The 15543-nt window shown below is 36.3% G+C and overlaps 1 protein-coding gene across 1 annotated transcript in view; it reads left to right on the top strand.

Annotated features, from left to right (window-relative positions):
- Positions 1–13204, top strand: part of FYB2 (FYN binding protein 2) — a 67679-nt gene extending 54475 nt beyond the window's left edge. Inside the window, 5 exon segments of the mRNA XM_054573736.1 lie at positions 6091–6177; positions 8457–8547; positions 10991–11147; positions 11231–11264; positions 11596–13204. Coding sequence (XP_054429711.1) covers positions 6091–6177; positions 8457–8547; positions 10991–11147; positions 11231–11264; positions 11596–11617 — 391 coding nt within the window. The 3' untranslated portion in view covers positions 11618–13204.
- Positions 13205–15543: the final 2339 nt, after the last annotated feature.

Raw genomic sequence — 15543 nt, 5'->3', positions numbered from 1 at the left:
GTCCAGTACTTGCCTCTAAGTCCTTAGCTTTCTTGGCTTCACTATAGAGCTTAAACTGTTGACTATGCCATCCTTTAAAAAAAATACTGACTTTTCCCCAAGTTTCCATATTATCATCATTGCTTTTTCCTCACCTCTAGTTGTCACTCCTTCTGTTTTTTGTTTTGTGTATATATTGTGAGAGTTCTAATTCTACCATGCAACTCTTTCAAAATTATGTTCCTCAGCTTTCCTATTTCAGTTCTCTGCTATTCTTCTATTATGTTTTCTTGAATGCCCTCATCCATGTCTAAGGCTTTAATACTTATCATTATGGCAATGATATAAAAATTTACATTTTGAGGTTGGATTTCTCTTCTCCACCCTAATTAGCCTGCCAACTAACTCTATTTGAAACTCAGAATTCCATAGTAACTCATAACCTTAACCCTCATTATCCAAATATGGCCTCTTTCTTCTAATTTCTAGGTTGGTGACTGTTTCAATTAAACACACTGTTGTCCAAACCAAAACCCTATGCACTGTCCTTGGCGCCGCCTCTCCTGCCCTGCACCTTCTGCTGTTCAAATAATTCTCAGGACACTCCCACTTCTCCATCCCCACTGCACAGCCACAAGGCAGGCCCTCATTGTTTCTCAGCAGGATTATTGCAACAACTTTCTGAAAGCATCTCACCTCCACTTCAGTTTATTCCTCAGACTTTCTGAAGTGCAAATGTGATCATGTCACAAAACTAATCATCCATCCATTGAAAAATGTTTAGTGGTTGCCAGTCTCACTCAGAATGAAATCCAAACTATTTAGGAAGATATAAAATTCATTGATGACTCAGTCCCTGACAAACTTTCAGCCCCACCTGTATTTCCCACTCACCCACCATGTCAGTGTTTCAACCCTACTATACTACTTGGAGTTCCTTAAACTCAATGAGCTATCCAGAATTTTTAAAGCTTCACATTTGTTTCAACTTCATCAATTCATTCAACAAATATTTAATGAACATGCACTATGTTCCAGGTACTGTGCTAGGTGTTGGCTATAAAGCAGTGAAAACAGATATAATTACTATTCCTGTCTGATTGGAGAAAAATAAATAAAAAATAAATCTATAATTTCACACTGGAATTTGATTGTTTGGATATTGTGAAAGAGAGTGTACATAAGGTGTTTGTGTCTGGAGAAGACCAATAGTCATTTTAGAGGAGATAGTCGAGACCTCTGAGAGGTGAGAATTTAAGAAAAGACGACTGGGTCTGCCTGTAACACTTTGCCGTGGTTTTTGCCCAGTTAGCTATTTTATCCCTCATTATGTACAACTGAATTCAGATTTTGCTTTTCCCAGGAAGCCCTCTCTGACCTTATATATATTTGGGTTAGATACCCCTTTTTTATCAGGACATTTTTCTCATGATCATTGTGGTCTTCTTTCTTTTCTCTTCCTCTAAATGGAAACTCCCTGAGGTAGGGATGGTGGCTTTCAATCTGTACCATATGACTTTATACCAAAACATGGTTTGTTAATTCAGTTAACCAGGAACCTGCTTAAAAAATTTTTTTGAGCAAAATAATCCAGAAATTCAGACTAGGTAGCCATTTCCATTGTTTAAGGGGTCAGGAAAATTTTTGTGCCAAGTTGAAACAGAAAAGTTAGGTAACATTTTGACAAATGGTGGAGAACTGTGTAAACAGAAACAGGTGTTTGGGAAAGTTTGTTGCTTCTGATAAACAGAAATTCTTAATTTTAATGTATCTGAATTTATCAATTTATTCTTTTTGATTGTTGCTTTATCTTTTAAAGGATTCTTTATCCCAAGATCACATAATGGCCTCCCATATTTTCTCCTAAACCTGTTAGTTTTGTCTTTTACACTTATAGGTCTGTAATGGATTTTCCTATGTATAGGGAAGTAGAGACCTAATTAAATTTTCTCCCATGTGAATAAATATCCTAGCATGACTGAGTGGTCCCTATTTCCCCCACTGATCTACAGTGCCACCTTTGTCATACCAGTTTCCAGTATATGAAGATCTATTTCCAGGCTCTTTATTCCATTTCAGTGTCATTTCTAGCTTAAGTGCACCGTGGTCTGAGAAAATAGTTGCTATTTGTATCTTAACATGTTCTGAGACATTTATGCCTCTTGTATAGTCAATTTTTATAAGTGTTCTATGTGCACTTTAGAAATATAACTTCTCTTTGTCTAAATTTTTGATACAAAGATCAATTTATGGCCTTTAAATCAAGCATGTGTTAATTCTATTAAAATCATAGATTTGACTTTGTAGATACTTGATCCATCAACATTTGAAAGAAGTTGAAATCTCACACAAACACGATAGATTTGTCAGTTTCTTCCAAAAGTTCTATCATTTGTTACTTTATATATTCTATTGGTTATATAAAAAATTTAAAATATATTCTAGTGAACTGAATGTTTATTATGTTGTATCTGCCTCTATCCCTAATACACCCTTTTGTTAATACAATTAACAAAAGTAGTTCTATAGCTCTTACAGTGGGTCAGTCACTGTTTCATATATTTAATATGTATTAACTCATTCAATATCATATCAATCCTGTGAGGTAAAGACTGTTATTATACAGATTTTATAGAAGAGAGAGTGAGGCACAGAAGTTGTTACTTGCCCAAGCTCACACAGCTAGTGTTAGACCAAGGATTCAAACCCAAGCATTGGTGGCTCAGTTCTTCCTCTTTACCACTATACTACACTATGCTCTGTATCCTAGTGATTCTCATTGCCTTAATGTGTAATTTTCCTGATATTATATACCTACTGATCTTTTAGTTAATATTTCCCTAGTATACATTTTAATCCTTTTTCTGTTCCCCATATTTGCATTTACTGTCTGTCTCTAATATATAAAGCACAGAGCTGAATTTAGCTTCTTAAAAAACCCAGTATGGCAATCTGTCTTATCTTCTTCTTGTCCTTGACCTAAATTTCAATATTCTGAAATACTGTAGTGCTGACACTAACACTTTCCTCAATACACACTTGTCTTTTGTGCTTGCATAGTGCTTAGTGCTCTGTCTGGTTTCAGCTGATTTGATAGGGACTATTAGGATACTATGCATAGTACTTACTCTATGTGTAAAGTATAGCAATTTATTAAGATAAAATGAAACAAAAAACTTTTACCCAGGATCTAATAGTTTTGAATTTGGAGGGCCCTTTCAGAATATTCTTCTGTCCTCTACTGCCAGATGAGGAAGTCCAGAACTCTGAGCAAAGGAACAATGTAATCAGAGCTACACTTCAAGAAGAGCAATCCAACCTTTTCACAGAACGGAGAAAGTTGGAAGTGGAACATGTTAGAATATCATTACAATCACTCAGATGAAAGATGATCAAAATGTGCTGTAGGGTGGTGAATGAAATGAAGGAGAAGTTACTTCAGAGAACTTAAGTGAATTTTATTAAATTGTGAATTCCTCTGGCAGAAATCATATCTTCTTTATCTCCATCATCCAGCTCCTAATATAGCATGTAAGACACAGTAGGCACATGAGGAATGTTTCATGAACAAATGATATTTATCAAATCACGTAGCCCTGTCAAAGTCTGACTGATTTTCATGTGAGAGAGTAAATCTTCTGTTTGGCCTCATAGACACCAATTATTAAAGGCATTTGTAGCAGATAGAATGCTGATGGGCAGTGACAAAATTCGGAATGAGAAGAGAGAGGGAAGATGGTATTTGAGTTTCTAGAAGCCTGGCTAGTTTGCACATCATGTCTTGGTGGGTCTTAGATTGAGGGGTAGCACATCCTGCTCTGGACTGCATTGTCGCTAGATAATCCAGACCTCTGCTTTATGTTTCATTTCCTTCTGTTCATTAGAATATCTCCTGGCAAGTCAGCAAGAGAAGGAAGAGGGGGATCTTGAAAAGGACACTGGATCAGCTTCGACAACCTGGCACCAGTGGGGCCTGTGGCATGTCACCTCCGTTCTCTGAACCTTAGTTTCTTAATCTGTGCCATGGCAGTAGCAATCCTTGGCCTGTCAAATTTATTATGTTCTCTAACCAGATCCCTAGAAAAGCAGGAAAAAGTTGACAAAGAGGCAAAGACTTGACTGTAATGTTCACATGGTCAGCATGGGTATAAATTGGTATGATATGATCTTTCTGAAAGAATAATTTGGCAATGTGTTATCTAAAATGCCCAGACCCTTTACTTAACCCAGGAATTTTACCTAACTGTAGTGGGGAAAAAAAAAAAAAAAAGGAAACATGAAAAAAATTGTGTGCAGAGATACCAGCCTCAGGGTTATTTATAAAAAATAAGATATTTAAAACTACCCAAATATCCAATACTTTGATAAGTATATTATAATACAGTACTCAACATAAACATAAAAATATATGCTAAATACCTCTTGCTCTTTCCACCCCTGCACTTGCCACCCGGCCTTTGGCTGCCCTTACTCTGCTTTGCCCTGGATCTATGGCTTTCACTCTCCCACTGCCCAGCTTAGCTAGGCCTGTTCTCTTCCCTGAGAATGAATCACCAATAAACCCTACTTGCACGTTAAAAATATAAATATATATTTTCAGTAACATGGAGAAATGCTTGCAGAAATAGAATGAAAAAATTTATGTATAGTATGATCTCAATTCCATTTTAAAAGGGCTTGGAAGTATTTAGAAGGAAACTCAGATGTCCTGGAGAGCTCAGATTATATTTTGTTTTGTTTTGTTTTATTTTGTCTCTTCTACTTCTGCTTCCAGTTTTTAAATACTCAGAATATACTGCTTTAAAATCAGTAAAGAAAATACGTTTTTAAGTAGGCATTCACCTTGCGCATTCCCTGCCCTCAAAGCTGTAGCTCGTTCCCAGCAAGTCTATGCACAGGTTCCCACTGAACATTCACTGTGTGCCTAGCACTGTGCAGAGCTCATTGGACACATTGGAATACACGGTTGGATTCCATCTTCTGGGAACCTAAAGTGGGGAGATGAAATGAGTGACCATTGGACAGTTAGAAAAGCAGCAATTGCTGAGCTCCATGTTATAGACTCCAAAACCAACAGATTTAGAAAAAGTCGGGGATTGGAGATCCCTTGACAAGCCCTGGAAGGCCTCTTAAAAGACTTCTCTAAGCTGCATTTTCAATGCCGGTCAAATGCTGGAGTCCTTGACATACTGTTGGACAATTGTGGTCATAATCTAAAGGGAATGGTGACACCTTGTCTCTGAAAACCTCAAAACTTACTGTGATATATATCCTGTGGTTATAATTTACCAGATGAAGAGTTCAGATGTGCAGACACCAGGGACCTACAGATGCTTGATGGAGTGAGGTCCTGTTTTGCCCATAACAATGATGGATGTTTTGGTAATGTGTCATACCAAAAAACAAAAACGTTTTGAAGCAGCAGGTGTGGTAAAAGACCATAGACTTCAGATTCAAAGGCACCTGGGAGTTCAAAGCCACTGTTTCTGTGACTGTGATAGTTCTCTAATTATCTATTTCCTCCTTTGTAAAATTTTATGAATGACTACTTTAAAGGATGTTTACTGTGAAAAACCAGCTAACCTATGTGAAAGCATACCACTTGACACACAGGGGCTCAAAAAGTGTTAGTTCTTTCTATAATACCCTCTCTCCTCCCTGAACCCTTTTCTACTAATGCCAATCACTAGTTGGATTAGTTTTTCTCATGGTGGAGGTTAATACTGTTATTCAGGTTCTAGAGGCAAATAAATTGAGGATCAGAAAGGAGAGAAAGTGTGATTATATGCAGGCTGATCTCTTGCTTCTGGTTTCAAATTTGGATCATCACAGATCAGAGTCAGCAATTTATGGTCTGTGGGCTAAATATAGCCAGCCGTTTGTTTTTGTAAATACAGTTACAAGAGCAGAGTTAAGTGGTTACCATAGAGATGTTATGCCTTCCAAAGCCTAAAATATTTACTATCTGGCCTTGTCATAGATTATCAAAATACACTTCTAGATGACTTTTAAATTTTTTATAAAACATAACTGCTCAGGAAGTACTGATGGTTTTCATAACTGGTTTAGTTCAATCTTAATTTACTTGATCAAAAATATTTTTCTCTTCAGAGATGAAAATAAAGTAAAAATTTGGAAGCCCAAGCTTTTTAAACCAAAGGGGAAAAAAGAAAGAAAAGGTGCTGAAGAATCAGAACAGTAAGTACACAGGTGTACTTATATTACAGCTTACCAGCTGTAGTTCATACCGCTCACTGGCTATGTAAACTTAGACAAGTCAGTAAGTTTGATTTTCAGATTCTTCTACAAAATGAGAATATTAACGTCTAAACTGTAGTACAGTTGAGAGCACTAGAAAAGACAGAATATGAAAATACAAAGAGCCACACACATTTATCTTCATATCATCATCCGTTTTTGTGCTTTTGGTGAATAGGGAGCAAGGAAAGATTTCAAGCCAGCCCTTGTCAAACAATGAAAAATTTTCAGTCTTCTTTCAGGCTAAAAGGACTTTTCCCCTATAAGACAAACCTTAAATAATACACCAATTTGAACTTAAATAAAACTAGGTATATATAGTAAGACTGATTTCCCTAAAATACAATATAATTCTATTTATGTCTACATTAGTGTTAGAATTACAAAAGAATGTTTTATCAATTCAAAATCTACAATTCACTCATGTGGTTCAAGTTCCCAGCTGGCTGTTGGGGGAGGTGATTTTCTTTTATTGTCTCAGATGTATACTTGGTGCTCAGTGCTCCAGACTACCTTAGTAACTAGGAAGTGGGGCAGATCTGAGGTTTAACCAGTGTCTTTGGGAAATCCTCATCTAAATAAGTCATTAAGCTGGGATCACTGTGAGGTCTCTCTGCTTTGAGAAGCCTGTCTAGAAAAGTCCTACAGAGACACCTCCAAAGAAGTAAGACATTAGTCTACATCAAATTTAAATGCAGAGGATGGCATACAATGACCCTTCGTTTATTTTCTTTGGGTTTAGACTTGATGTAATTTATTTTTTCCAAGTTGGAAAGATGTATTCACAGACTAGAAAGCCCTTCCCACCTTAAACTTCATACCTTCGCACAGCACAGTAAAACAGAATTCCAAGAGAGGAAATAATAGAAATTTTTACTGCCCACCCTCTACCCCTCAAAAAAGGCTTTTTAGTATTTTAATGTCTACACATAAGTCTTTTTAGGAAACAATTTTCTAGTGCTTCTTTTGTATCAATTTATTGTAAGAATTTAAAAGTTTACTTTTATTCTCAACTGAATTTGAAAACGTGATAAATTTTACAGTGCAGCTAGATTGAAGTTATTGTTACTCCTATAGATTTCTCAATTTTCAAATGTTCCTGAGTCCTTTGAGTGGTTTCTACAGTAACTGATCCTACCAATAATAAATGTTTTTTTATATTAGTACAATGCTGTCATTAGTCCTTTATTAATCAAAGATGATGTTTTCAGAGAAGCTGCGGAAGGGTATGACAGGTATAAAGTCATAGGTATGATAGCCCACCTTATAAGATGTTCCCACCAGGAGAATATATGACTTTATCTTGTAGGCAGTAGAGAGAAATTAAAAAGTTTTAAGCAAGTGAGTGACGTTGTCAATTAAATTTTAGAAAGATGACTGGAGGCAGGTATGCAGGTGAATTCACAGAAGGAAAGACAAGAGGAAGGTGCTATTTCCAGTGCCAAGTGGCCATACCCTAAAATATGGCAGTGACTGTAATTTTGGATGGAACAAAACATATATAGATACTTCTGTATAAAACTGATGGTTTGTTTGACCTGTTTTCCTCTATTGATACATAAAACTACTACAATGGAGCACCAACCCCCATCTGAAGAGTGAGAGGAAGGAAAAGGCAGAAGGAAACCATAACCATCAGCCTCTGCTGTGTGGTTTTCCACTTTTCATGTCCTGAATTTTTTGCATGTATTTTGTGGCATCTTGCACTTTATTTTCTTAATTCTATCTTCTCCATAATCATTCATCAAACTGGAAAGTACTTTGATGCACAGAGATTTTTGATTCCCCAATAAGGTTTGAAAACTTGAAAAACCACAGGATGTAAGCCACTTACTCACTCGTACAGGTTTCTATTAAGCAAGCTGAGGGTGAGTGGGACTCACCCTCAGCTTTATATAACTATCCTTAAGTTCCTTCTTTTTTAAATTAGTTATACTTATAAATATGATTCAGAGAAGCTTCTTAACTTAAATTCTTCAATTAGATGTCATTCCAAGTTATCTTGCTGTCAAAAAAAAAAAAGTGGTTTTAATTGTAGGGGGAAAAAACTGGTATTACTCTTCTTTGGTTTTGACAATCTGCTCTGGTGGAAATGTGTGTGTGTGATAAAATGTATATAAAATTATACATACACACAAATTATATCTAAATTTATCCTGAAATAGCATGCCTAAATTTGGAAATTTGAGTTTTAACCCAACCTGTATTTTTCTTGCCAGCCTATCACCTAGAAATTTCTTCAGAACCAAGAAACAAAACTTAGAAAAGGACAGAATGGAAAGAGAAAAACTTTTTAGAGAAAGATTTGAGGTATGTTGTCTCCTGGAAGTAAAAATTAATATTAAAGGCTAGAAACTTGTTTTTAAACGATCTGTAATTGTGTTACACCTCTGCCCTCTGAGATTGAGGAATGATTTTTTTTTCCTGATACATTTCTGTATTATCATGCCTTTGTATATGCAATTTTCTCTGCCTGGAAGAATTCCTAAGTCGCTCAGTTCAAATGTCACCCACTCTTCCATAACTCCTCTCCTCCAGGCAAAGTTAACCCCACAGCACATTTTTAAAAAATCTATTCTATACATATTCTACAGTTGTTAGCACACTGAACTGTATTACAACCTGTGTGTGCACATGCACATTTGGAACTAAAACTCTTTGAGTCCTTTTTAAAGGAAAGATTTTGTCTCATTCAGATTTGCTCCCCAGCTCCCAACCTAAAACTGGTCACAATGTTCAGTGAATGAATGAATCGCTACACAAATAAATGAGCAATAAATGAATGAATGAAGCATCTGAAGCTCCTTGACTTCTTATCCTGTCACTGAGAGTCCATGGAGCATTTTTCTGTAATTCCAACTAAATCAAAAGATGCTCCCTTCTGATTTTTATATACTGTCAAAATAAGAATTAATTTAAGAGACATAGTGGACACCTCCCACATGCCAGACACTGAATTGAGAGAGACAGAGTATGCATCCTGCTCATAAAATTTGTCCAAGTTACTTGTCTGCCTAAAACTTTCAAAAGACCCCCGTTTCCTAATGGATCAAGTTTAGGCCTCTTTACAAGGCGCATGCAACTTTTCATGTCATGAAGACACACACGTTTGCAGTAGGTAATTTCATACTACCAAATTGCAAACTGTGATGTTATTTGACTAGTTGAAAAAGAGCAGTGTAACAATTTCTTGTTAAAAAGACCCTGGCTTTCCATTTGGTGCATTTCTCCCCACTGTTGTTGGACTGTCTCATGTGGGACAGAAATCCCTTCTCTCATGCTTGTATGATTCCATTCCTCATTATCACCTATTGTGGGTTTCCTTGCTGTCTCATTAGGAAAAAAGTATGCCATTTCAATAACTTTTATTCAGCTGAAATCACAAAATATTGGGTACATTTGTGCCAAGCATGGAAGGTACGAGGATGAATAAAATTGTCTTCCACTTTCATTTTTAACACAAAATATTTATATGTTATAACACCACTATACACAAAATGCAATTAAAACAGTAAATTATACATAGCAATCAAGAAAGTCTTCATGTAAGGAGATTAAAAGAAAACAAGTGTATTCCAGGCAGAGAAAACAGCATGAGCAATGGCAATGAAACATGAAGGGATGTGGTATATTCAGGATTATGATATAGCTTGATGTGGTTTCAGTAAAAGGGACTGAAATGGGGGCATGAGGAGTGACAGTATATAAAGGACTTTGAATGTCAAGCTAAGAAGTGTGGATTTTATCTTGAAAGCAACAAAGAGTTTTTAGAACTATAAAAAGGAAAGTGACCTAATCTGATTTGCATTCTAAAAATCACTGTGTATTCATATTGAACAATGGCCCAGAAAGGGTAAGAAATCAGCTAGGAAGCATCTCTCATGTATCAGATCGCACTTGGTACAAGGTGATCTTATTCATCACCCAAATTCAGGAGACTTTTGAGAGTGGAGGGAGGCACACCTAATCATAAGTAGAAAGTATCTGTAAAAAAAGATTGCCCTGAGCAAAGGGGAGATGTTTGACCACCCAAATTTTGTGAAGTAGACATCTGTAAATATAAGCTGTATATTCTGGAACTATTTCTTCCTCAAAGAATTCCAGTACATTAGATGGTGATGTACCTGTGAATGCATAGGTCAGCTGCTTTAACACATCAAAAAAGAAAAACAAAGCTCCCTTGAGGTCAGATACTAAATTGCTCATCAATTATTTTTCACAAATGCCTGTCTTTGACCACAAGAAGAGAGTGGGAAATGCCCCACACACATTTTAAATGTGTGCTATTGCTAAATATAAGAATATATAAACCCACCAGAGAAAAAAGTGGACAGTGCCACCTAGAAACGCTGGGTATGTAAGAACGTTATAAACTGTAGGAGGGTTTTCTCTTCCTCTCCCGCTTTTTAAACTTCTCTTTTCCTGGGGTTTGGTGATAACTTCATTACTGCAATAGTTAACATACTACTCATAGCAGTTAATGTAAACCCATGTTCCAGTCCTCTCATTTACCAGAATTCATTCTAGTACAATTAGATAATGGGTTGAAAATATATTCATACTGACCAAATATAGAATTGTGGCATTTAACCATTATTTCCTTAAATCCTTTCATTATCTTGCTATTATTTTCTATTATTATTTAACTAATATCTAACATCTTGAGTTTATTTTGAGGTCACTATCTTAATTTTATTATAATGAAAAGATAAAAACCATGCAAGCATATCTGATCCATAATTTCTCGTTTCAGTATGACAAAGAGATTACTGTCATCAACACAGCAGTGGCATGTTCCTGTAATTCAAGAAATGGAATATTTGATTTGTCAATAACCCCTGGAGAAGAACTCGAAATCATTGATATCGCTGAAGAAAATCTAGTGATATGTCGCAATTCTAAAGGCAAATGTAAGTTATTGGCTTATTGCCCATAACATTTCACTGTTTTAAAAATTCTCAGCACTAACTTTCAGTGATTTTCGTTTCTATAGATGGATATGTGCTAATCGACCATCTAAATTTCAAGTAAGTGGTTTGATTTTATATTTCAAATCATGAATTTTAAATATTTAACACATTGTGTACATTAGTTTCAAGGAAATACTACTAAATTTATTTACTTTCAGGAAAAAATTTGACAAGTAGATATGCAATGCCCTATTCTATGAGGATTACTTTGGAAGAGACTTTATTATTGTGTCTCCAGAGTGTGTTATCAAACTTCTCTACAGAGCATATTTATAAACATTTTAAAAGACCATACAAATATTAAACTGGATAAGAAATTCCCCCTGAAATCTCCTGTTCACTACTCCACTGGTTTATATTTCAAAATATATTTTTTATTTTTTCTCAGGTATCAAGGGTGGTCATCTTAGGAAGATCAACATCAAATGTATGGATGCACAAGTGAGAACTAGTTCTAAGATATTCGTCCTGCTCCTATGAGTTTCAGTTTACATGTCAAAATGAGATGGCAGAAACTTTAGTTGGGAACCTAAGAGAGAAAATAAACCCTCCACGTTTAGTTGGTTTTCACTCCTAAAAACTTATCTTTCCTTGTCTATTTTAGTATCTATTTCACTGCTGGCTCAGAATGTGAAACAGTGTGTGCCAGCATTTGAGCACTTTATTCAGTGAGCCACATCCAAAGTAAGCAATCATGCCTTATGGCACTACCTAGTCAGTTGTACAGATAGTTAACACACTTCTCATATTAGTACACAAGTGTTTAGAATTTCTAAAAGATGCTGTCCATTTAAATTGGGTGTAATTTAATTTTGAAAAAAATAAGTGTAACCAAGGTCTTTTAAATACTGAAAATATAATCTTGAAATAATTACACTTCAGTCTTTAAAAAATCAAGGTGTAAGTGCTCTGCTTTATCACAAAACCAAACTTGACTCAAAATCACAAGACTCAAAATACTGCTCAAAGTTGGTTTCTTTTATGAATAGTGTACCAAAAAGTAATTTATTAGTAAATTCACCCAACAGCACTTAAATTATGCTGTATTGGTTTAACATAGCATGCTGTCCAAAATAAGTAATACTTACTTGTCGATTCAAATAACAGAATTCATATATGTTTTTACTTACATGAAAGTAAATAAAATTAAGCTGAGCTGTTAATAACATTCTGTATTTTAAATGATGTACACTGCCTCTTAAGGAGGATGATTCTGGCCTTCAAGGGTGTAAATTTATTTCTTACGCTTCTAGGTTCTTTATTTTTCAAGTTCCAAACAGCATTTGCCAAAAAAAGGCCAAACTCATTCTAGAAGAAAAGAATCTAATATATTATAGAGTTTAGAGAGGAAAATAGATGTGAATGAAATGCGTAGAAGATTAACAACAAAGGTTTTGCAGAGAAGGTGGCACTGCAGCTTGGTCTTTAATCACAAGCACAAATGCTAAACAAGGCACAGAGATGGAAAGTCCATGATCTCTGGTGTCTAGGAAGAAATCGCAAGGAAATGGAGTGCGCTGTGTCTCGTAGGAAAGGGCAAGAGCTGGAACAGGGTAAGCTGGGGCTAGAATATGACAGAGTTTTTATCGAAGACCTTTTTCAGGAAGGTAATGTCAGATGTCTAGAGAGAAAAGAAAAAAGAAAAAACAATCACAGCAATATGGGCGATAAATTAGAGAGAGGAGAGACTAGTTGTTTTTGCAATATTCTAGGCAAAAGAGCACTTGACCATAAGACAGCTGCAATAACATAGGACAGAAGCCCCATTAGTTACAAAGGTAAGGAAACAGAGTTCTTGGTGATAGATTAGAGGTGAGAGAAAGAATTAGGGAATGACTCCAAGATATCTTTTTTGGGGAGCTGAGATTAAGGATGGTACCAAAATGGAGAATATATTTCTGTTTGGATCCTCCTGAATTAAATTTACATCCTCAGTGAAATGCAGGGCATTTGGGTGACTGCTGCCCCTCCTACACTGCGACTAGAGCTGTTCCTGTGGGCGCTATTGCAGAAGGGCAGGATAAGTATGGCCTGTGGGTAAGGAAGGAGTGACCTTTAATGGAATAATCCTGTAAAAAAGAGAATCATACACCATTTATTACTCTTGCCACCTGACCAAAACATGAAGTATTTTAAATCCTATAGTGGCAATAGGATTAAATTTCAACTAAGATGGGTTTGTGGCATACACTTTCTATCTCATCCCCTGACCTCTTATTCTAATTCCATGACTCAGCTCTGCGTCTCTATTTTCTCATTAGTAAAACAGGGCTAATAATACTCACCTTGTCTACTTCACAGGGTTCTTGTCAGGCTGTAATGTAATAACATAAATAAAAGTGTCCTAAAAGTAGATTAGTGTTGCTATTTTAGTACCTGGCCTTTTCTGAAGTTGGAAGATGTGAAAAACAAGTATGTTTTGAAATTCAATTCTTAAGACTTAAGTGGCTGGGATGTACTAATTTTACATAGATATAGTTAATGGGATTTTAAAACTAAACATTCTTCTACATTTTTAAAGTATAAACCATTTGATTCAATACAAACTAGTATCTGGTCATTATTTGTTGATATGGACTATATCTTTAGGAAAAATAATTGCTTTTATCCATACTCAATGTGATTGTTTCTATTTCACTGTCAGCCACATTTCTTTCTTTACATCATCCAACTGAAACTAAATTTCTCACACAATCATTCTGTAAGATCATCTAATATATATAAACATTATAACTAAGATTTAAGTGATGCCATCTGTCTCCTAGAAACCCAAATCTAGCATAAAGTTGCAATGGAAATGCTAAGTCTCCATTTTACTTTGAATTTTGCATGAAAACATACCAGTAAAGATAACATTCTGTCAGATAAAAACATACAAAGGTACTTGACCCTAACAGAGGCTAACATTGGCCCATGCAGATTCATCTGCCAGCCAAGTCACCAGTGGCCTGTTAACACATGCAACACAACCTCCTCTTCCTCCTTTGAGTACTTCTGTGAAACGCTTGGTCTTTCAAGATGACATAGCATTCTCTTGACCAAGCCCTCTCCTGCACATCTTCAGAACTTTTAAAACATATATTCTAGGGGAAGAATAGGAAGAGAAAAAAATGGAAATATAGCAACAAATTCCTAAGAAGTTTTTTCTGGGTAACAGGGTTAGGATGATTTTCTTTTCAGCTTCTTCAAACTTCCTGTACTTTTCAAATGTCCCATCATAAGCGTCTACTACCCATGGAATTTAGGAAATAAAGGAAAAACATTTTCACAAATAAATACAAATTCTCCTAAATTTGGAAAAGCAAATTAAAATGTTTACTTATATATTTTCAATGTTTTGTTTGAGAACTAAAAGTACAATGTTTTTCAAAAAGTTGCTTTTAGGTATATAAAGATTGATGGTTACCATTATCAGTAGTACACAGGCTCATATCTGTGTTGCTTGTTCTCTCTTTTCAGTAGCTGTAAGTATAAAATTCTAGTGCTACCTGAGATCTTCTAAGTCTTTCCCTTCCTGTTCCATGGCTGTGGTCAGCAGAACTTTGGCCTCCACAACTTTCTTGCTCTGGCACTATATCTGTAAATAAGTTGTGTGACTCTATAGATAAAATTAAGGTTGCTAAGTTGACCTTAAAATAGGGAGATTGTCCAGGTGAGGCCTATTTGCATAGGCCTTTAAAATAAGAAGAGTCAGTCAGACGTGTCGTAGAAGAGGCAGGAGACATTTGAACCTTGAGCCTCCTGTTCCTGGCTCTGAAGATGAAGGGAGCCATGGTCCAGAGGATGGTAATGGCCTCTAGAAGCTGCATGTGACCCCTACTGAGGAAGCAGACCTCAGTCTCACAGCAGCATGAAATCCTGTCAAAAGTTTGAATGAGGCTTAAAAGATTTGCCCCTAGACCCAAGCCCTACAAACACATCCACTTGCAGCCTTTTGTGGCTGGAAACAAAAACACTAGCTCCGCCTGCTGAATTTCTGTACAGAACTGTAAGATAAAGTTGTTCTGGAAGTGAAATCAGCATCATGGCAGAATGAAACAACCTCCTTTGTATATCTCCTTAAATTGACAATTAGTAGAACCCAATAAAGGTTCCTCTGCTCAGCATCCTGGGACACCTGAAAGTGGGTGTACTGGCATGCACAGAGAAGGCAGAGGGGGAGCTCTCTAGATGCCAGGGTGGAGCCTGAACCCCAGCCAATGAGGTAGTGGAGGAGGAGTTGGGGTGTGGCCCCTGCACCACAGCCTGACAGAAGGTAAGGGGCCAGCATCTAAGTTAGCACCTGAGAACCTGGCTCCCTCCCATGGACTGTGGTGGTGCTTGTACCACTGGAGCC

This window comes from Pteronotus mesoamericanus, unplaced genomic scaffold (assembly GCF_021234165.1).
Source record: "Pteronotus mesoamericanus isolate MK-2021 breed Mesoamerican mustached bat unplaced genomic scaffold, CSHL_Meso_final contig_105, whole genome shotgun sequence".
In the NCBI taxonomy this organism is placed as follows: Eukaryota; Metazoa; Chordata; class Mammalia; order Chiroptera; family Mormoopidae; genus Pteronotus; species Pteronotus mesoamericanus.
The sequence above is the reverse complement of the archived record's forward strand: the minus strand, read 5'-3'. Positions and strand labels throughout refer to the sequence as shown.